At 37.6% G+C, this 23,116-nt stretch overlaps 1 protein-coding gene across 1 annotated transcript in view; it reads left to right on the top strand.

Annotated features, from left to right (window-relative positions):
- The window catches only part of LOC134666147 (LIM domain-binding protein 3-like), a 42,737-nt gene that overhangs the window by 16,003 nt on the left and 3,618 nt on the right, over positions 1-23,116 (top strand). The window contains exons 2-4 of the mRNA XM_063523304.1: positions 20,723-20,845; positions 22,201-22,277; positions 22,419-22,521. Of these exons, the coding sequence (XP_063379374.1) occupies positions 20,723-20,845; positions 22,201-22,277; positions 22,419-22,521 (303 nt within the window). The remainder of the gene's footprint in view (positions 1-20,722; positions 20,846-22,200; positions 22,278-22,418; positions 22,522-23,116) is intronic.

Here is a 23,116-nt window from a genome sequence, read left to right as displayed (position 1 = left end):
ATTGTTTAATTTAGCATATCTTCAAGACATATTTTTTCTTTTTGTTCTATAAAGTTGTGACATTACATTCACCGTTTTTTTTATCTTTTTCAGGTAAGTACCAAAAGCATTTTGTTGGGTGAAGATTTAGTCAGTAAATTATCATTGTATAGCTGCGGGTTTCAAGTTGCGGCCCGCGAGTCATCATATATTTAGAAACCCCTTAATCTATAGCATACCAAGGTAACATAGTGTATTCTTGTTAAGATATTTAATGTGTAAAAATATTTTCCGTAATATCAATATCCAGGGAGGAAAATGAGGACTACGTTTGTATGGAGAATCGATCGTTCCCTATCCTCTTAATAGGGACTCTGGCACTCAGCCATTATAAGACTGGCAGGTGTATTCTCATATGGCTACTGAATTCGTAATTATGACCTAATATTCAATTTGTTTTCTTTTTTGCACGTACCGTATTGGCTTTTTGAACTAACCATAATTATAGATAACTATTTATTTAGACAAAGGTCATTCAAATGTAAAACAGTTAAATCTAGCAAATTTTTGATAAACATCAGCGATTAAACTGCCGGAAACAATTAAACATTTTAGAAATACCTAATCAACATACAAAAACAATACCTTTGATAAAATAAGCTAATCACTATTGCTGTGGATGAAGGAAGCGGAAGGAAAGATCACGTTGAACGAGATTAACAACTACATTAACATATGCATTTAGCATAATTATACCTACTTACTTTTAACCATCAGCTTTGAACAACGTAAAGCAATACCTATAATGTAACGTCCCGTACTCGTAACATACTCGTATAATATACTTTGTCTTAGGTCAACATTAGTAAAACATAGAGGCCAAGAGTCAAAACTATTTCTAAGCACTTTAGTTAGTCAAACTAATATGGCTCAGCGACCCAAAAGAGGCTCTTGGCCTCCGAGACGAGAGCACACCACTTTTCCCGATCCTGAGCCGTTTCCTGCCAATTATCGCAAAGCTATTAGGCGCACTTTTCTCTTCAATAGTGACAACCATTATGCCATAGAAAAACATACATATTCTGCAGTTAAGTCGCACTGAAGTAAGCATGTGGACACGGTGGGCCATAACTTGGAGCTGGAGCGCATGAGTCATAAGTTCACAGCGAGACCTTTAGCCGTTTTCCGGTGATATTTCCAAACCTGTTCCAAAGGTTGGTTATGTCTGGGAGTAAAAATAGTAGAAGGCTGATGCTTCAGTAATATTCTTACTTGCGGTTCAATGAACGAACTATTCATATAGTAGATTTGACATATATTATTAAATTTATAAATTACTTATAAATTTGGCACAGTTTGTAACTTAGAAAAAACATAAGTAAGATACATAGTTTCTATCCCAGAATTTATACTCTAAAAAGAGTTGCGAATATAGTATACGAGGGGATACAAATTTATAAGATAAATAATCGTTCTTAAAATGTTACCTGTAAATAACTTCCAATGTATGAAAATAATTCGGAGAAGTTCATTTTACAAGGAAGGTTTGTTCGTTCGTTATTCATTTTCATCGTTAATCATTTAATCGTGAAGTGCGTACTTATGTACGTACGTATGTATCACTTAAGTAAACATTACCGATAAAACTGTCCTCAAATGCAATTAATCCCATATCGCCGAGCGTCCGAACATGGCGGCAGCCTTGTGCGGGCGCCTTTCTAATACCATTCCTCGGATACGCTCCGATCCACTATGTTTCATTCATTATTCAACGCTTAGGGCATAGCATAACATACATACAGGCCCTTTAGGCTTCAGTATCAAAGCGAAATTATAAACATTAAAGAAAAACAATCTGGTGAATACACCAATACGTAATAACGCCCGATATATTAACGCCGAAAAAGGGCATTAAAACATGGCGTGCCCCGCATGCCCGCATCACTGCACGGAGCTGGATCTGAGGGACGCGACAGCCAGGGCTGTCAACACTGCTGCCTACTGGGCATCCATCGTAAAAAAAGAAACCTCGACTCGAAAAGAAGAAGAAGTGATTGGTATAATGGTATAAATATTGACAATTTATTCACCCGAAGAATAAGTAGTTCTGTGATTAATATGTATATTCCGCCTCAAGAATGTAATCAGTAATTTCCTCATTCCGTAGCCTTTCTTGGGTGGAATGCATGGTAATTTAAGAAAACCATAATAATTTAAAAAAAAATATAGGTACAATCGTTATCGTTAAAATTTTACTGAACCAAGAACTTCTAATTAATTGTTTCCCCGGCAGTGTGCCGAGATGGACACGCGACTGTTACGCAGGTGTACGCTATTAGATTCATGTGAATTAACGATTTGAGACGGTACTTCATGAAGCGATAATTGGAGGTGGGCCTATGCGAAGTTGTATCCGCGGTAATGATGGTCGTTCTTGTCTATGTGACAGCGTGATAAAACGGTGTCCGTCACTTTCTATCCCATGGTGTTAAAAAGTGACAGTTGTTTTATCAATCACGTGGATAAAGGTGGATAAAGCTATCCATAATACGCTGGCTGTATTCTTGGTTGTATAACCTACTTAATACTCTTTGTTACAGCTGTCTTTGCGTTAAGGTGATAGTCCATTTCCAACGACAGCTGCACTACTGCTCATTTTGCTATGGAAATTGACAATAACAGTGACGCGTTCAGTACCGGTAGTGCAGCTGCGGTTAGAAATGGAATGTTACCATTAAGAATGACTCACGTTAACCAGGCCGTGATCGGGCCGGAGTTTACGGTGCATCGTTTTCTATGGAAAGCATCACGTGATCGCCTGTCATGTCATAGAAAAGCAAGCACCGGAAGGTCCGGCCCAGACATGACCTGATCTAACGTGAGACATCCTTTAGACAGTGCTCAGCTATCGTCAAGATGACATACATAAATAACCGCACGTCGGTATACATATAATTTTGACCACGTGTGCATAACGTAATTGTAACTTTCAACAGTTTCAACCACATAACAATGCTCAGAAAGTTACAAACAAAGAATTTACATCTCATTTCCACTTTCGCCTAATTTCAGAGTTGCGCAAGAGAATTAGTTTTAATAACTTTAACGGCTGTAATGCGTGTCGTAAAAATTTACTTCCGGGTTATAATCGTGGCCTTGGGGTTGTTGCCAATTAGTTTTGAACTTAGTTTTAATTAACAGGCTAAACTACTTTTAGTTAACAGTCCAATCCAAACCTGTCTAAGTGAAAAAGTCGAACTTTAACTACTTTTTGATGTCGTAAAAAGTGAACAAATTGTAAAAATATTTTAAAAACGTCCAATAGGTAACATTGTTATCACATATTTTTTAAGTTGCGCAAAAAAAAAGTATTATGTGACTTTTTATGATCCGAAATTAAATGATTTCGGAGACTCAAGGAAATGTATACCTTATATCAAACCTTGGAATCTTTATCTCCGGTTAGAAGTTGGACGCAACAATTTTGCTACGGTGGTTAATCATTTTGAAAACCACATGGCTGTAGGTAGGCTTAGCATACCCGTCAGTCAGATCCGTCCGTCCCTCTCTAAACAGTTAGAAAATGAGATACTGTCGCAGTTATATATGCTGTGCAGTCGTGACGATTGGTACAATTATATTAGATAAGTAGGTAACACTAATAGACTTTAAAAAGAACCACACACATAACACTGTACAACAATGTAGACATTAAAATGTCATACATAAATCGAGAAGAGGAGATGCAAAGAAGAGGCATAGTGCACGGCAATAGTGCCACGTAGGGGAACTGGTTTCGCGGGGTCAAGAGTAGTGAAAGCCGTCAATCCGTCCCTTGTACATACGAGTTTATATCAATTATTACTATTCTATTTGAAGAAGAAAAAAAAGATTTTCCTGATAACTCGGACACCGAATTCGAAAAAAAAAATTTTTTTCCATAGGGTCCCATAACATAAAGTTTTATTGTCACCTAGTTAGGTGCTGTCGACGGGATCTCAAGGTAATTTTGATATTATAGGCACACCTGTAGTGATTTCGGTATTTTATTGTAACTGGTGCAGTTGCTCTCGGAAAACACAATTTGGTGAAGTGGATCTTATCTGTTATCTGCTTGGTCTTATGAAGACCAAAAGTGATGGAATGTTTACACATTGTTTACTGTTTAGTGCGAATTAAAACACTTGCATCGTATCTTATCTACTAATAAGATTGGCTAGGTACTTACTATTAAACTTTTCTAAGACAATATTGTTCTTTTTAAAAAGGGCCAGAATTATAGTCGACGAATTTTCTGGATACCGGAGCCTTTGTAAGGTATTTTGATAACATAGCTATTAAATTAAATTACTATATAGTTCCATGCGCATGTAATTATAAAACATTAACACACGGTCAGGTCAAGCAAGTGACGTGACGACCTGACCACGAATCTGTCAAAACAATACAAAAACGCCGGCTCAAAACAAAACACTGACAGCTGACACGTTGACGTAACATATGGGAATCCGACCCAAGGGCAAGCGGTCACGCACAAACTGCCGGCTAATTATTGTAATTCAAGATGGCGGTGCCAAGGTCAAGTGAAAGCACGGGAAAAACAATCGATTGGGGTTTACCACTAATTTTATAGATTGTTTAATTTATATGTACGGGTTTGGATAATCCTTATTGTAGATATGCCTAATTTGATTTCTAGACTGTAAAGGTAGAATTTAAAGGTAGAATAAAAAAGCTTAAGCTTCAATGTAAGTAATTCAAAGATATCCTTAAAATATCGCGATAGTTAGAGTTACTCATGAAATAAAGCTATAAGTACTTACGTGTAATAAAAGTTTCGAACCCTCGAACCTTCGAACGTTTTGAAACGTCGGGAGGTACCTATTTTAAATTCATCATATCCGGTCTAAGTTATAAATAATCTAATGTTACCTATGTGAAGCTACAGCGTCGACATAGTAGGTGTGCAATTCATTCGGGTTACATTACAATCTATACTATTTATAGTACCTAATGATTATGATTTATGCCTTTGATTGAAAGATAAGTTTGCATTTCGTAGGATGTGATAGGTACAAATTGATCTAGTTTGATTGATTCAATAAGCTTAAAGGTTGAGGTCACACATAGATTGTAAGCGTTGACACAGATTAATTTGATGAATCAGATCGATATTATCGGCTCGTCTATTACCTACTAGGTCTCATAGGTACCTGTAAGCTACTATTTAGATAATTTCAGCAAGTATCAAATTACACGAGGTTACGTATGGATAATAAGCGGCTATCGATAAGTAATGTCCACGTTAACCTTTAGTTTCTTCAAGTAAAGTTCATGCTAGCAGCGGTGATTGATGATATTTTGTGATCGTTTTAGATGATTCACTAACTCATCGTATTACACAAAGTATACACACATATCCTCTAAAACTTTAGAAGCTTTAGATGATATGTATGTATCTATAAGTATATGAAGTATATGGGTATGCATCTATTAATTAAGACAAACGATTAATAGCTAATTGAGGCTTGTAGCGCGTTTATAAATAACACCATTATTATGTAACTCTATTACCTACCTTGACCATTTAACTTTTGGTAGGTACTCTATGTACAAACTTTTATTTTCATAGATAGATACAGTGTATATTTTTCATCTTGAATGTTTATATTCTTTATTAAATACAAACAAATAGGTAATGTCAATAGTTGCGCCACCTGCATTTCGTAAGTGATAACTAGTGAGAGTGCCACGGTGGTCAGATTCACATAGCTTGATATGCGCGAAGGAAAACTACTACCGTAGCCTTTGCAGCACTTGGGTTTTAAACGTTTATAGCAACAGGTTTGGTGACCATTCAATATTGGCTAGTTAAGGTTGGACACAAGGCCGTTAAGGATAAGGAATAAAATATATAAAGGCGTGTCCATATGGAGAAAATTTTTCGCCAATCTGATTAAATAGTCCGATCAAATCAGGCCATGCGGAACGCCAATTTGACTCGCCGAATTCATGATCGATATTACCGATAAAATGGGATGCGGACGCAAGAATACCAATTTTTGACGTTAGTATTCGCGTTTGGGGGCATTTCTTTAATTTAGAGCGCTCAGATATCACCATAAATTTAAAATTGACGAAATTGGACAAATTGGCGTTTGCGTCCGCACCACCTGATTTGATCGGACAATTTAAACAGATTGGCGAAAAATCGTTTTCGTCTGGACAGGCGTTACCATTGTTAATGATATCTAGAATCTAACAAATAAAAAGTACATATAGGTAGCTGAGAAACTACTTCTATTGGATTTCTGGAAGGTTCTTTAAAAATATTAATATAATTTTTACACATATTTTTATAGAGATTTATTTTATTTTGGCTTGCCTGAATTGACTATGTACCTACCTATACTTATAAAGCAATTAGTAGGCCAAGCAATAAGAAGTTATAGAGGGAAATGCTAGGAACCCAATTTTTGACTACGTAACTTTGTTTGGACTAGTTAGGAGGTGAACATATCAAAAGTCCCCGGCCGTAGCCCCGGTGCTGGGGGGTAGAGGGGGGAAAGAAGGTCTCATTTTTCGGTTTTTCACTTATATCTTGGAAACTTTGCGTCTTAGCGACATGACTACTAAGACAAACCAAAAGCTAATAAAATTTGTTACAAGTTTTATTCAATCAAGTTTTTCGATATCTTGAATAGTTTTTGAGATATCCGCTCTTGAAAGTTTATTTAGGGCTTTCAATTTTATATTGATGTCTACATTAGTGAAGCTGCTAGGCCGTGTTTGGTATCATTTTCGTATAAATCGGGGGTGCTGAATTCATTTTTGGTATCACATTGACACCATTCCTAAGAAAAAACATATAGACTTTAAACAAATACCTTTTTTTTTAATTCCCCTTCACGCTTAAACCGCTCAACCGATTTAATTGAAATTTGGTATACAGATATTTCGAGTCCCAAGACAGGACATAAGATACTTTTTCTCTCAATAATTATCCTTTAAAGTTGTGAAATGGAGTATGGGGGGAATTCAACTTCGTCGACGAAACTGAGTTCCTGAGGTTAATACTGCTTAAGGTAAGGTTTGAAGTCATGTTTGGTATCATTTTCATCTAAATCACAGATGTATACCATCCTAAATTTCATCTAAACCGCTTCAGCGGTTATTGACTCCCCATTCAAATTTCCAACCCACTTTTCACACCCTCAAAAGATGCTTTTGGTTATAAAAACTATCCTATGTCCTGTGTCGAGACTGAAACTATTTCTATACCAAATTTCAACGAAATTGGTCCAGCGGTTTAAGCGTGAAGAGGGATTATCAAAAATATTTTTTTTAAAATTTTGGTTTTACTTCGGAATAGTGTCAATGTTATACCATAAATGAATTCAGCACCCCCGATTTATACGAAAATGATACCAAACATGGCCTAACAGCTTCACTGATGTAGATATCAAGATAAAATTAAAATCCCTAAATAAATTTTCAAGAGCGGGTATCTCAAAAACTATTCAAGATATCGAAAAACTTGACTGGATAAACTTGTAACTAATTTTATCAGCTTTCGGTTTGTCTTAGTAGTCATGTCGCTAAGACGCAAAGTTTCCAAGATATCAATGAAAAACCGAAAAATTCGACCTTCTTACCCCCCTCTACCCCCCAGCACCGGGGCTACAGCCGGGGACTTTTGATATGTTCACCTCCTAACTAGTCCAAACAAAGTTACGGAGTCAAAAATTGTGTGCCTAGCATTTCCCTCTACAACGTTTTTTGAGCATTCATTTCCTGACCTATAGGTACATCATGGGTTTCATGTATGATAAAGATAAAGGTATAATCATAAAGCTCGATTAAAAATCGATTACCGATAAAAGCGCTTGTTAATTATCCGGTTTTGAAACGTTAAGCTGCGCTTTTTACTTCCGATAGTTAATGGAATCGGTATTGGAGTATTACATCATCAACTCACAGTCTTTATTCTCCTACACCCGGAGATAAAAGATACATGACTCGACGTATTCCTTAAAACGGGTCATTTTAGAGCTCATTTGCAATGATTTTAGCCCAATCAACAAAGTATCTAAATTCATTGGTTTTCAAGTTATTCGAGTTATCAGTTTTTCACGAAAATATCAGCGTATCGGCCTAAAACTGGCGATGGTCATAGACAATGAACGACTAATTATTTTGAATACCTTACTTCAAATAAAAAACCATAATTATATAATAACAGGCAGGTAGTGATATTGTGAGAAGCTTACCTGACCCTTAATTGGTTTGTTTGGTATATTGCCATTTGTCCCCACCAAGCACAGATGGGAATAGGTGACTAGGTGTTTTCCTATAAATCATTCCTATAGTGTCCCATATATGGTGGGGCGGTTACGTGGGGCAAGGACAAATGGGAATACACAGTTTATTTACGTAACGTTAATACGTACGTTATAGTTAATATAGATTTTAAGTAAAGAAATATAGTACGCCTGACAGGCAAATTATAGTGAGTCCACTAAAATATGTACATTGTACATATCATGTAATCCACCTTTCTGTAACACCTATAATTATGCAATAAATGATTATCTTATCTTATCTCATCTTAACTTTTATGTGTTAGTGTGCTTTGTTTGCCTGTGATACTAAAATTTTTTTATGAGTGAAACTTGAAAATTCGTAAAAAGACAATAATATTAGCAAGGCCAGTATTTTCAGCGTTTTGAAAATTCTTTAAAGACTAACACTGGACCCAGTTACAAAAGTGACACAAAGGTGGTATTGTATCTTTTATCAATTGGAGGTTACATAATCTAGCAGGTCATATCTTTGTACCATGTTTAATCGTAACTACATATATATAATAGACAGGTTAAAGACTAAAAACTACGACGAAATAGAAAAACTACTTAAACATAATATAATCTAATATAATTCAATCAACCAAACTATTCCCTTAATACACACAAACACAAACACACACACACACACACACACACACACACACACACACACACACATACACATACATACACACACACACACACACACACACACACACAAGTGGCTCTTAAACTATTAAAATTTACATTAGTTGCTCTGCTACTCACATTTTAATTTTATTGTTACATGGTTAACTTATTAATTTGTTTAGTTTAATTTAGTTTAATTTAATTTATATCTCTTTATTCATCATTTCTCTTAGGCTAGGGTTTTTATAATATGAATATAAAAGTAAAATATAAAAACACTTACAAAACAATAAAAAATACATATAAACACATTATAAAAAACCTAACCTAGGGTGCCGCCAGCAGCGGGGCAAGGCCCAAGCTACCGGTGGTCAGGGCTGCAGAGAGAGGAACCGACGTACTATCCGCGCCGTGTCTAAGATATTTTATATTATTGTTATTAAACTTATCATTATAGTTTTTCTTTTAGCTTGTAGTTAATCACTAAGGAAGAGCGGTATTCCTTAACACAGGTATTTTTATACTTAAAAAGGGACACCAACCTGTATTTTGTTAAATATTGCTTGTTAGCGAATAAATATTTTTTTCATTTTTCATTTTTTTCATAATAGTGCCTAGCTGTGCGTAGTTTGCCTCCTTTTGTTACAGCCACCTCCAAATGACACGTAGTAAACAAGCCGTCACCTACTTAAACATTAGGTAATTGACTAAATAAAATCAGTATCACTTTCACTACGTGACACATGACATTACGCATGCTGTGCGCGCGTAGAAAGCCACTCCTGCGCAGTATCGTTTTCACAGGCGCAGACGCAGGCGGAGGCGACTGACCGCCGCACCGGTTTGATGGGCCTTGGCAATGGGATAAACTTCACTAATGGAGATGTACTAATTAACCTTTTTGATTAACTTTATTTTACATCAATTAAAATTTATTCGTGTTATTAAAAGTTACTAACTTAGGTAGTCTTAATTTTCCTGCGTCAGTATAAATTTGTCTACTGTTGGAACTTCATAAGGAATTTGGTAAAAAATCATGAATTAAATAACTAGTTATGTGTCAATGTCGATATTATATCAGATAATGATGATCAAAAAGATTATACCTAACTGCATAAAAGAAGGCGCATTGTTAATTTTAATAAAAATATTTTTATGTTTAATACGAGTATGAACTTGCAATTTTGTCTATATCAAAATAGAGTACCTCTACCTATAAAAGTAGAGCAGCTTAAGAACCGAGCCTTCTTTGATGCATGCACTTTACTAATTTATTTTTTGATCAGTGCTTTGCTGTGCTCTGCCACGTATATCCCTCGGGGTGTAATTTATATGATTTACCATAGATTAGAATTTAAGAATAGTTAAATTTCGAAACATCGAAATAAATAATAGCATGTCGGGCGATATCGATTACCAATCAGTACATTGATATTCTGCTCGATCATTACTGGGACTATTACAAAACCGAATAATCATTAATAATCATTTTATTTTATTGTTATTTTGTTTGGTTTGGTAACAGATGAACATAAAGATTAGTCTGTAATAGTTTTATAAAAGACTAGCACATTTTAAGCAAATTAGGTACATTCATGTCCCAGATTTGACTAGATAATATAGCTCTACCAATGCATAAAATATGTATGTACAAGTCGTACAACTAAATATGACGTTGTTTCTGAACTACCATCCACTTTTAGTCACAAACTGTGGCATAAATATGTATATATATGCCAGTGGCGGCGCGTCAAACATATCCGTAGGCAAGCCGGGGCTAATTTGGCTTACATATTTCCTTTACAACTTTGCTTAAGCGTTCAAAAACAGGCAAGCCCTTGGGAATCGGCTTTTATGGACGCGCCGCCACTGATATATGCCCTGAACATTTTTTATGCTAAGAATTTTCTACAATAGGTACCTAGCGCCATTCAAAATTTTACGTTTTAAACTTTTCAGATAGACTGACAAATAACTAAGGATTTCTTGTTTGCTAACCCTAAAATACGTAAAAAATTTCACAACTGTTACCTCTATAAATGCATAGGATACTAAATAGACATTGTATGTAAAGCTTACGAGTACCGATGATTATCTGAATCGCGGTTCGATACGGTTCGGTTACGACAGACGTGAGTCCGCCGTGGCGATTGCCGTGCAACAACTCTTTACGTTTACTTTACCAACGCCTAGATAAAAAAAAGTTAATCTTAAATGTAACAAATACCCATACTGATCTAAAAGTTCTATCAGGTATTACATATATTGCTGGTGTATGGTTTTACCTTGTTAATTATTCTGTAGTTTCTGAACTGATTAGTGTAAATTCGACAGCTAAACGGACAAATCTAATTTACTAAACAGTAATTTGAGATTGTCTACGTTGGTCAAAGTTTAAGATGAAATTGCCTTCCAGTCGTAAAGTTTAAGGAATTGCCTCAAATGGCTCACGCGCCGATCATTGCGGCCACGATCTGCTACTGATTTATAGAGCTAGTGGCGTTTATGGATAAGTACCAATGCGTGGAGTTCGTGGCGTTCCTCCATACCCAGCCTGTTTAACCTTATTGATTTGAGAATCTAAAACGTATGTAACCTCGAAAAAGTTGGTAGGTAAAGCCATATTTGCACCGAAGCAATATGAAAGCTGATATGGATTTAACACGAAAATTCTTACAGTTCAGTACCAATTTTGAGCTAGCTCTTGTGAATATCCCTACACATAGTAAACAGTGTCATAATATTACTTAATAAGAACAGTGAGCACTACGATAGGTACTAGACTGATACATCGATTCCGGATACATTTAGAAATGTCTGAGTATGCCAGTTTATGAAATCATATCATACATGACGCATAATTTATATTCCTTTGTCAAATTTCGACCCATCCATCTTGTGTGCGACATACGAATGTGACAAAACTGTTGCAAAGTTATCTTTGCCATCAGACTGGTGACCCTGTCAAAGAGTTGACAGGAAATTTCCACGCTGCAAACTTAGTATCGGAGTTTCTGACAGAACTGCGCAATTTTGTAACACTATACTGTCGCAAAGAAAAGCCAAATGACAAATAAATAGCTACAATCAAATGGCAATTTGTGTTTCCGTTGTGCTTTCAAGTAACTCAATGTTTCTATAACAATGTGAGAGTAGCAGACTCCTTTCAAATGAATTTCGATTCTATAGCTGTAGAATTAAAGCTTTTTTATACTTTAGAGTCTGTATAGTTTTAAGAAGTTACAATACGAAGATTTTTTTTGTTTGTCACTATTTTATAAACAGGGTTTCCGTCTTTGGATGTGTGCCACAGAGCATTTAATAACTGGAGTCGCCTTTAAATGCTTACCCCTCTGCCGAAAACCTTGCACAATTGTGCAAACTTTTGTATGGTCTGACGTTTATCTGACATGGCTATTTGTACGTTACGTACAAATCATGTAGAAATTATTAAAGTATAACAATAAATGGAATTTGCGTGTATAGTTTATTTAGATAAGTCAAAAGGAATAGTCTATCAACAACGTTTCATAGCAACATAGAATATATTAAAGACATAACACTTTAGTGTAAAGAGGATGTGCATCCTTAATATTCCCTCTTCTTTTCAAGCCGAAGGCAACCCTAAGGCTTCGCACAGTTTAACCAGTCTTGGTTTGTAAAGAGGTTTCGTAAACATATCGGCAAGTTGATCTGCTGTCGGTACTTGCTCAATTGTTATATCTTTTTCAGATACACACTGTCTCACATAGAAATGTTTCAGTTTTATGTGTTTCGTCTTTCGGTGTTGCTCATATGGAGGATTGTAAGCAAGCTTGATTGCAGACTCATTGTCAATGCGCAAAATTGGCGTATCAAGTTTTATTTTCAGGTCTTGGAACAATCTCCTTAGCCAAACAATCTCACGGCTGGCTTCACTGGCCGCTACTATCTCCGCCTCTGTAGATGATAGTGCAACGACAGTTTGCTTCGAACTGCGCCATGATATTGCTGAACCAGCATATAGGCATACTATTCCACTAGTGGAGCATCCCGTCGCCTCGTCTCCACCGTGATCGGCATCGCTGTAGCACACCAGACGCTTTTATCATAATAGAAATAGCCATACATTTGACATGCCCCTCCCCCGCAAAAATCGGCAGACTTTTCTGTACAGAAAATGACAGCCAAGGCGTTTCCATAGTTGCTAAATGCTCTAAGATCTATGCTTATTTCATGTTGCTGGTTATCGAATTAAATAGCAAACTATCACGAGTCAGAAAACTTTGTTTTCGGGCTATAGATGATGTTAGGTATACGTACTGTCGTAGGTGTCGTGTCGTAGGTGTATGTTCAAGGAGGAGGCCTATGTTCAGCAGTGGACGTCTTATGGCTGAGATGATGATGATGATGATGATACGTACTGAAATCATAGTGGCAACGTAGCACCTTTGGTAATATAATATAAATTAATGAATTAACAAAGCCAATGGTCCAATAACAAAGCCAAATAAACTATAATTTCACACACTCGTTTATTCCTAAAATGGTAAAGCCGAGGCGGTTCGACCAGCCCAACAAACCAAAAACAAACACGCAAATTGATAGGTATATAATTAACCCTTTTTTATACGGTTCAAGCATTTCGTTTTTTGTCCGTTGCAAAAACAGTAATCAGTAGCCAACTAGTAAGTAAGTGTTCAGATAATGCAATCGGAATGCGAGGCTATCCGGTCAGTGAAGCACGCTCCATTAGATTCTGTTACACTTTTTTTGGTGGATAAAGCTAGAATCATTCAATAGTATAATCATAATAGGTATACTTAGTAATCTTAGTATTGGCATAATGCATAATACACTTTAATTATCTATAAATAACAATACAACTAAAATTAGTAAAGCCCTGCTGCAGGCGATACTCTGTAAAGGCTAGTTAACGTATAGAGAAGTTTGTCGGCTGTCGATCTACTTACCTCAGGGCGACAACCCACAAAAGTCAATAAAAATAATTACATTCTACGCAACATCATGACCCGATCGTCTGCGCCGCTGGGAAGATGTGGCAACCGAGAAATGTATAGAACAGGTGTCCGAACTGGACCGTACTTATTGTGAGCTCGTACATACGCAACGCAATGTCTTGTCGCAAGGTCGACTCAAGATAAAAGCAGACTGCGAAATTGAGCGGAAAATTTTGTTGTGACAGAACTTGCAAATTATAAAATATAACAGGATTCTCAAATAGGGTTGCAGACCTGAATTCCGAATGAATATTTACACTTTATCAATTTGTTCTTTATTTGATTATTACTCTCAGTGCATTGCTCACGCTTGTAAAAAAAAGAAAAAATAATAAATGTTTATCTCTGTTATATATTGCTGCCCCATTGTCAAGTTCTAAACTTTCATCTTCTTATTTCTATGCATTTATAGGCACTTAAAATTACCGCCAGTTTTTATTGCATTATCTCTGGTCCCAAAAATTTAAACACCACTCTTTTACTAAAGCGACAAATGATTACCTAAGTAAGTACTGCTTAATTATTTAGTAATCACACATTTGTAGGTATCAACTGCTATATTTTTGTGGTCTTATTCAATTTATGAAACGTATGCTAATTACTAATTAGACTACGATTACCAAATGGAGCAAGTGACCGTAAAAAGTGGTTTTTGAATCTGTGATTTAGATTTAGAAATATGTGTTAATCAGTTTTATTGCTAAGTTGATTGATATCGTACAATTTGTGGTGATTGAAATTTATAAAACCTTGACTCAAATCTAAACTAAATTGTGAGCTGTTTTCAGATTGGACTGATTAACGGCCCGTCAGTTAATAAAATAATTTCTTCAAACGAAAACGTCACTTTTGACACTGACACATCTACTTCATATCGTTTCTAGATCTATTAACTGACGTATCTTAAAGTTCGAATCGGGCAGTATGTAGAAAAGTGGGTTGGTTTTACACAAATATCTCTATATATTTGTAAATACATATTTAAATGCGGGATTGTCCCCTAAGATTAAAAGTTGTAAATAAAAGATATTATAGGTACGAGTATACTACCGTCCTTAGCTTCAAACCTTCAAGAAAAAAGCGTACGTACTCCCATCTTAAAAATCGGCAACGCAGTTGAAACTCCTCTGGTGTTGCGAATTTGCATCGGCGACGGTTTCAACTGCTTACCATCAGGATGTTCATCTGCTTATTTACCTTCAAAAAACAATATTTTTAAATTGTTGAGTACCTACTTTACTCTCCGTTTATATTTCCTTTTCTAACGCAACATCTTACCTAATAACATTGCCTAAACAATGTATCATAAAATATAATGTTTATACAAGCTTTCACAAAAGCGTATCGTATGTGGTAACGGCACTGTCATATTCTCCCAGTTTGTTTAAATATTATGTGCGCGTCGGCGTGGATAAATTAATTTAACGCATTGTAAACTAGTATGCCCTTTATCCTTACCACGAGTTTGACACTGACATATTCGCTAGCGACTGCGTAAACAAATTCACAATACATCTCCCTCGTACTGACATTGGTGCAAGCGAGATGCACTGCGTTTGACTTGACGCAATCGCTAGCGGTACTTGTCCAGGTTCGGATTCAAATTCAATATACAATATTCTTACATAAAAGTCTGATTATCAGCTTAACCATAAATGGTAGGCAAATAAAAGTAAACTTCACACACGTAACGATTCTCACCCGGTCACTAATAAAAAGATTTTACACGTCATTTGTTTATAAAGTCCTAGTTATTAGTGTTCCGTACAAAACTTTGTTTACGGAACACTTATGGGATCACTTCGGTCTTGCAAAACAGTTAAATACGTTTTTCTCAGAGACCGTTTGACATAGATACCTAAAATTTGGAACAGTTATAGCAATTACCACCACTCATATTGCAAATAAGTCAAAACTGCTTATTTCTTATTAAAGGGGGAAATTTAGGGGGTTGAGAGGGGTAGGCTAAAACTTTTTTCATTTGTAAGAATCGTGTGGGGTACCATTAGAAAGCTTGCAAAAAATTGAGTCGATGGACTGATTTTGACTTCATTTTAGACTGCAATAGTTTCGTCAAAAAATGCATTTAAAGTTGCAAGTTTTCATACAAAAATTTTCACCTCTGTCCTGGCGATTTTCGCGAAAACTATAGCTAACAGGCAGCTGACCAATCAATACCCAACTTAAAGAAGCATGGAGACGGCGGGAAAATTATCAGCTTAACTTTATCTTTATTAGTTTTTCAACTGCAGCTTGACCTTTGGTTGCTTAGGGCTAGTAACTGATGCTTACACTGGTCAATTCATATTAGGCGAGAAACATCCTAAGTTAAAACTTTGGCATTGAAATTTATGACTTATGTCTTTGACACAAAGTTTAATTCTGCTTGCTTATTTTTGTGGGATATTTAATTTTATCTCAATAGCCTACTATAAGTATGAGAGTGATCTACAAAATACGACCTTATTATATTGCAAATAAGTTTCAATTTCGAACGGGCTTTTCAACCAATGGACTAGGCATCTCAAAAATTTGAAAAATTCAAATTAAGAATTCCGTTCTTGACTGTCGTTGTGTTTTTTTTTCCACAATAGGACACATAGAGTTAGTAAGGCGTATAGAGATAATAAAGTCATTTAATATTTATGAACAGCTTTGGCCTCATGTATAGATTTTATTGAGAGTATCTGATTCGTCGAAACAATATACACAATATTCCTTTTCATTAAGTACCATTACATTTATGTATGAATTGTATAATTATAATATCTATTAATTATATTCAGTACTTATGTATATTTTTGAACGGATCGGTGAGCAACAAGATTCAGGGCTATAACCGCGAAAATAGAAGTTCGCAAATTGCAAGCATTTTTCTCTGTCACTCTAATTACGCCTTCATTGGAGTAAAAGAGAAAGATCCCCGCAAATTGCGAATTTCTGTTTTCGCGGTAGCCCCTCAGTCCTGTTACGAGAAAATAATTTTGGAAGACATTAATAGTATATGACAGTTAAATATCACAGTTTTTAGAAACAAAGGTAAAATTGACGAAATATTTAAAGTAAGCCGATCTTGTTTTTTAGCAGTTCTAAATAATATTATAGTCTATATATATGGCATAGAACTAGAAACAAAATCAAATAAAAAAATAATAATGAGTTCTAAATTCAAAGAGTATACATTTAAGGTATTATAGGCCAAGCGCGCATCACGATATTAATTTTTGCGACACGATTTTAGAATCGCGCTGTAATATATCGCAGAAAATTCACTGCGCGCACTGCGATGAAAAAGTCGACGATTTGTTCATTCTCAACATGGATTTCGTACCAGTCGCTTGTCATGAAACGTGTCTTTAATATGCGATTGCTGTATGACTTTGAGCATTTATAACACAAAGGTGATCCCCGTCTATTTCCATAATTAAATGGTCAACATCTAGCGTCTCATTTTGAGACTCCATTGGAGATGCAGGTGCCGAGATGTTGGGGTTTGGAGAGCGAAATGCCGACTGAGGTCCGGCCGGGGTGCGATTTTATTATCATAGTGCGCGCGGGGCCATACAACTCCGCATGCTGCAATTCACTTTGCGACAATCGCGTCGCGAACAATCGCGGAAAAATGTGACAAATCACAATTTTAAAATCGCTGCGATTTTTTTGTCGCATATGCGCGCACTAACTTATAAACACATACGTTGCATTTCTGCGACAAAATTATCGCAGGACAAAAAATCGTGGTGCGCGCTTGGCCTTACTCTAAATTATTGTAATACATCAAGCATTCGCGAGATGCTCGACTTCGGTATTCAAACACAAAGCAATAGTACAAGAATCTAACTAAATGCAAAGGCCGAAGGAGCGATTCGAAGATCCGAAGCGTCCGTCAGACGCGCGCCTCCCGTAACTTTTCCAAGTATTTTTAATACAAGTGTCTAAGTCGCAAGATCGAAAGGCTGAAGTCGCATTGGGCCGAAAGCCCGAAGCATCCAGGAGGTCAGTTCTAAACACAGGTAATTAATACAAGTGTCTAAATGCGAAGGCCGGAGGCCGAGCTCCGCGTAGGGCCGAAGGCCCGAAGCCTGCAAGATGTCAGTGGTTAAACACAGAACTGACAGCCTGGACGCTTCGGGCCTTCGGCCCTACGCGGAGCTCGGCCTTCGGCCTTCGCATTTAGATACTTATACTATTGTTCTTTGTTTAAGTACTAACATCCTGGACGCTTCGGGCCTTCGGCCCTACGCGGAGCTCGGCCTTCGGCTTTCGCATTTAGACACTTGTACTATTGTTCTGTGTTAAAGCACTGACATCCTGGACGCTTCGGGCCTTCGGGCTACGCGGAGGTCGGCCTTTGGCCTTCACATTTAGACACTTGTACTATTGCTCTGTGCTAAAGCGATGACATTTTGCTAAAGCTCGGCCTTCGGCCTTCGCACTTAGACACTTTGTACTATTGTTCTGTGTGTGTAGTTGAATACGGTATCCTAAAAACAGGCAAACAACCTCTGTAAAATGTAACGATGCGAGCGGTATGGCTACCATCAGTTTGGCATTGACATTAACGCTACCGTGGGCGTGAACGTAATTTACTTTCTATGCATCTCGCTCGTACTGACATATTAGTGCGAAAGAGATATACCTATAGGAAGTAAATTACGTTCACGATATCGTTTATGTCAATGCCAAACTGATGGTAGCCGTACGGAACACTAAATGCCTCGAGCTATCTCGGACTTGGCCAAATTATTTTTTTATTAAGTGTGGTGAAACAGCGTCATTGCCATCGGAAACTTTTAACTGCAATTTTATATGTACATGTTACAAATTGTAGACTACAGACGCATACGAATGATAAATGATAATATGTAGTATGGAGATAAGGTAGGCAGGAATATGGAAGTATGCTTGTTATTATTTTATATCCTTATACTTAGATATGGTCTTATCTCCACTCTATCCCCCCACCAATGCTTCTTAGTGTGACCTGTAGGACGGTATTCAGACAGTCGACCCAAGTCTGCTCTTTTAGCTGCCGGATCTTCTCCAATACTAATCTCTAAGTCTGTTTTTCATGCGGACCTCCATTCCAATAAAGCAGTGGCTCCCAAAGTTGACTGGACTCCGACCCACCTAACAAAAACTGCCAAATTCGGGACCCACCGTCCGTCCTAAAAAGGAGGCATAAAATATCGCTCACACTCAAGATTCCTTGGTATTCCTTACCATATCTCCACCTCCGGCCCCGTCCGATAAAGCGCCCCCATCTCCTTGGCCTTATGGTCGGTGGAGACAACCGTATTGGATTAGGGATCGCTAATTTAAGATTAATTTGCTTAAGGTGCGTACGTCCATTAACGGGACGCGATATTTAATCTTACCGCGGTTTGATGAAAAAAAATAAGTCGCACCCGACTGCGCGTATGATACTGGTATTAAAAACAAATAACAGCGGAAACTCGGAAGTGTATAGATATCACATTATGCAAAGAAGATCATATTAAATGACCAACACATCATTACATAATGTTTAAGTTGAACGGCCGGCGAGTGACCTCCTGACCATGACACTCGTCTATTTATTGCTTCTATTTATTTAATCTAAATGGACGATGACCATAATTTAACGAGAACCGACATGAACTACCGCTTTAGTACCTTTGCGTAAGGAATTGCTAAGCATTGGTTCATATCATAGGATACTTTATACGCCTTAAATTAGTATTCCGGATGTTTAGTTTTAATAATAGAACATAATATACCGGTTTAATGTGTTCGATAAGTAAAAAAAAAAATGTTAATTACAAATTTCGTTTCCATAGCCATAGAAAGCACCTCATTTGTTGAAGTCGCATGAAAATATTTAGTGATGTCTTCGGCCTTAAACAATGAAATCAGAGAGAGAGAAATCATTCATATTATTACTTACAGGTATTTAACTGTTTTAATATCTTTTTTCGAAATGTCAAAATTATTAGAAGATTGTTGATCGGATTACACCACACTTTATTGACCGTTATTATTATTTACTTACATAAATTCTTAAATAATAGTATATATATTTTGTATGTAGAATGCAAAAACAAATTATTCAATTAATTTAATGGTGTTAACACCACACTTGGTGAACTTTACTTGATAAGTTCAAGAGCCGCTCTCACCACGAGCACTATGATGTAGGTAATAATTGGTACCGTAATTACCCGCACAAGGACGGTGTTGATGTTTTCGTGGTTTCATTCTGATTGGCTAATTTTGACAACGCAAATGAGTTTCTTGATTGTCATGCTATTAGGACATTGGGTCCAAGATGTGATGTTCTTCTTCGTCTTCATAACATACTCGTAGGTAAAATAATTAAGTTATAATTACCATTAACTTCACTTAAGACTTTAATAATGTCAATATTTATTAAGATGTAATTGTTTGACTGTAGGTAAATATAACTTATGTTATAATTTTTTGGACGTGGCGATTAGCTTGTTGATAAAGGTACCTGATAGAGCAAGCTAATATGGTTTGTGAAATCAATTTGATAGTAGAAACTAGAATCTGGCGTGTAATTAAAAAAAATAACAAAAGGATTCGACCCTTCGTCTCTTGCAATTATCAAAAGTGTCGCCTTTTTATTGTCAAAATTGGACTGGCAGACTATAGGTACGATACGATGTCTGTTCTCTGGCACGGGCAAATAAAGTTCATTATTTTGTAAAAAAGTAGCTCTTGATAAGTGGATAAAATGAAATTAAAATGTAATGTCTCTGGTTCCAGGTTGTATGTTTGCTGGTGGCGACGGGCCTGGCGGCGGGCGCGCGACCGCGGCCGCGCCTGCACGTGCAGCCCCAGCAGTACGAGTACGAGCCGCAGGCGCAAGAACGAGCTTCCAATGATCAGGTCTATATCATATAAACTTAACAAGTTGAATCATCATACTCATACAACTTACTTCTGCAGAGTTCTACCATATGATAAACATGCATAAGTAAAGGATGACTCACGCTAGACCGGGCCGGGTCCGGCTCGAGGCGTCCGACATGTAATTTTCTATGACTGCTGATCGGTGATCACGTGGCTTTCCATAGAAAACGAAGCGCCGGAAGATCCGGCCCGGTCTAGGAACGCTGCGAGGAGGGTTTCCATTGACGCGTAAATTTATGATGGCGTTCCGAATGGACCGCTACTTCGCTTAGCTTTGTTGGAAACTTAACCTTAAGTTATCTATTAGCCCAGTAAATCTTTAAAGCTCAATCTAACGAAAACACAATACTAAAGTCAGCACCGCAGCAATTTTTAATCGTGTTCTCCCATAAAGAGGCAATGCAAATGAAATAAAAATAAACGTATAACATATAGAGTCTGGCTACTGAAATTTTACCTAAATTTTTGGCGGGAAATTCAAAAAATTTTGGGCTGGTCACACTTTGTGTAGTAAGAATTATAGTTTTGATACTCGACAATATTTATGATATTCTGTGTACAAGTAAGGTACCTAAGGAAATAAGTTAAATAAACGTTTACGTGCACTCAAAGTCAGCTCACATAATTTCTACCACTATTTAAAGTACAGTCAACGACAAACACCTAATGTTTACGTTCCAATATTTAGATTTTATAGAAATTTTTCAGAACTTTTAGTTAATCCGTTTCTTTGTACACTTGTCATATTTATGAGATTCAGGCATTAATAAATTCACGTACTTAATCAAAGTAATACGCAAATGTTAGAACTAATACTTAAAGTATCAAAATATTTATAGAGCACCAACCTCCTAATTTATTTATATTTGGTTAGGAGTTGTAAACATTGCAGTTTTTCGTTATACAACGCTACACGTCGACTTCGCACATTGTCGTAATTATTTACGAGCTTAAATAATAGTTAGCGAACCTCACTATAGTCAGTTAGTCACTCAGTATAGAAATTATTAATATTATTTAAAATAAATCCATTATAAACCGCAAACAATTTGAATGAATGACATAAATTGACAACTGACTTTTAGCTTTTTTTTAAATCATAGACAATTGGTGATACAACAACGAAATATCTGTCAACAATTTTTGGTTAGCCAGACTCTATATGCATATATGAAGTTTTTGAATTTGTAATTTGTATGAGATACGGTGACCGCTAACCATCAGGCAGCCTTACGCTCGGCTACGATACTGAACCAGACAGTGTGAAAGCTAGACACATGCTTCATACCTACGAGTACAACTGCAGTAACCATGTTAATGATGTATTCCAGGTGGTCCTGGTGTCGGCGGACGAGTACGACGCGCTGTACCGCGCCGACGACCGGCTCGACGAGTACGAGCCGCGCGCGGCGCCGCGAGGGCCCGCGCGGCTCAAGACCCAGCCGCAGGAGCCCAAGCAGCCGCCCGTGCAGACCATCAGGAACTACAACAAGGTAATAATGGAACACTACATTAACTCCAGCCCTAACCGCGCCGACGACCGGCTCGACGAGTACGAGCCGCGCGCGGCGCCGCGAGGGCCCGCGCGGCTCAAGACCCAGCCGCAGGAGCCCAAGCAGCCGCCCGTGCAGACCATCAGGAACTACAACAAGGTAATAATGGAACACTACATTAACTCCAGCCCTAACCGCGCCGACGACCGGCTCGACGAGTACGAGCCGCGCGCGGCGCCGCGTGGGCCCGCGCGGCTCAAGACCCAGCCGCAGGAGCCCAAGCAGCCGCCCGTGCAGACCATCAGGAACTACAACAAGGTAATAATGGAACACTACATTAACTCCAGCCCTAACCGCGCCGACGACCGGCTCGACGAGTACGAGCCGCGCGCGGCGCCGCGAGGGCCCGCGCGGCTCAAGACCCAGCCGCAGGAGCCCAAGCAGCCGCCCGTGCAGACCATCAGGAACTACAACAAGGTAATAATGGAACACTACATTAACTCCAGCCCTAACCGCGCCGACGACCGGCTCGACGAGTACGAGCCGCACGCGGCACCGCGAGGGCCCGCGCGGCTCAAGACCCAGCCGCAGGAGCCCAAGCAGCCGCCCGTGCAGACCATCAGGAACTACAACAAGGTAATAATGGAACGGGTCTCTTTTGTTTCCCAAATAGTTTTAAGTCATAATGTATTGTTTGTCCGAATTTTCGTTAGTCATAATTGATTTTTCTCAGAAACGCGTAACTTTTCAGGAT

The sequence above is a fragment of the Cydia fagiglandana genome, chromosome 1 (genome assembly GCF_963556715.1).
Source record: "Cydia fagiglandana chromosome 1, ilCydFagi1.1, whole genome shotgun sequence".
In the NCBI taxonomy this organism is placed as follows: domain Eukaryota; kingdom Metazoa; phylum Arthropoda; class Insecta; order Lepidoptera; family Tortricidae; genus Cydia; species Cydia fagiglandana.
The sequence above is the reverse complement of the archived record's forward strand: the minus strand, read 5'-3'. Positions and strand labels throughout refer to the sequence as shown.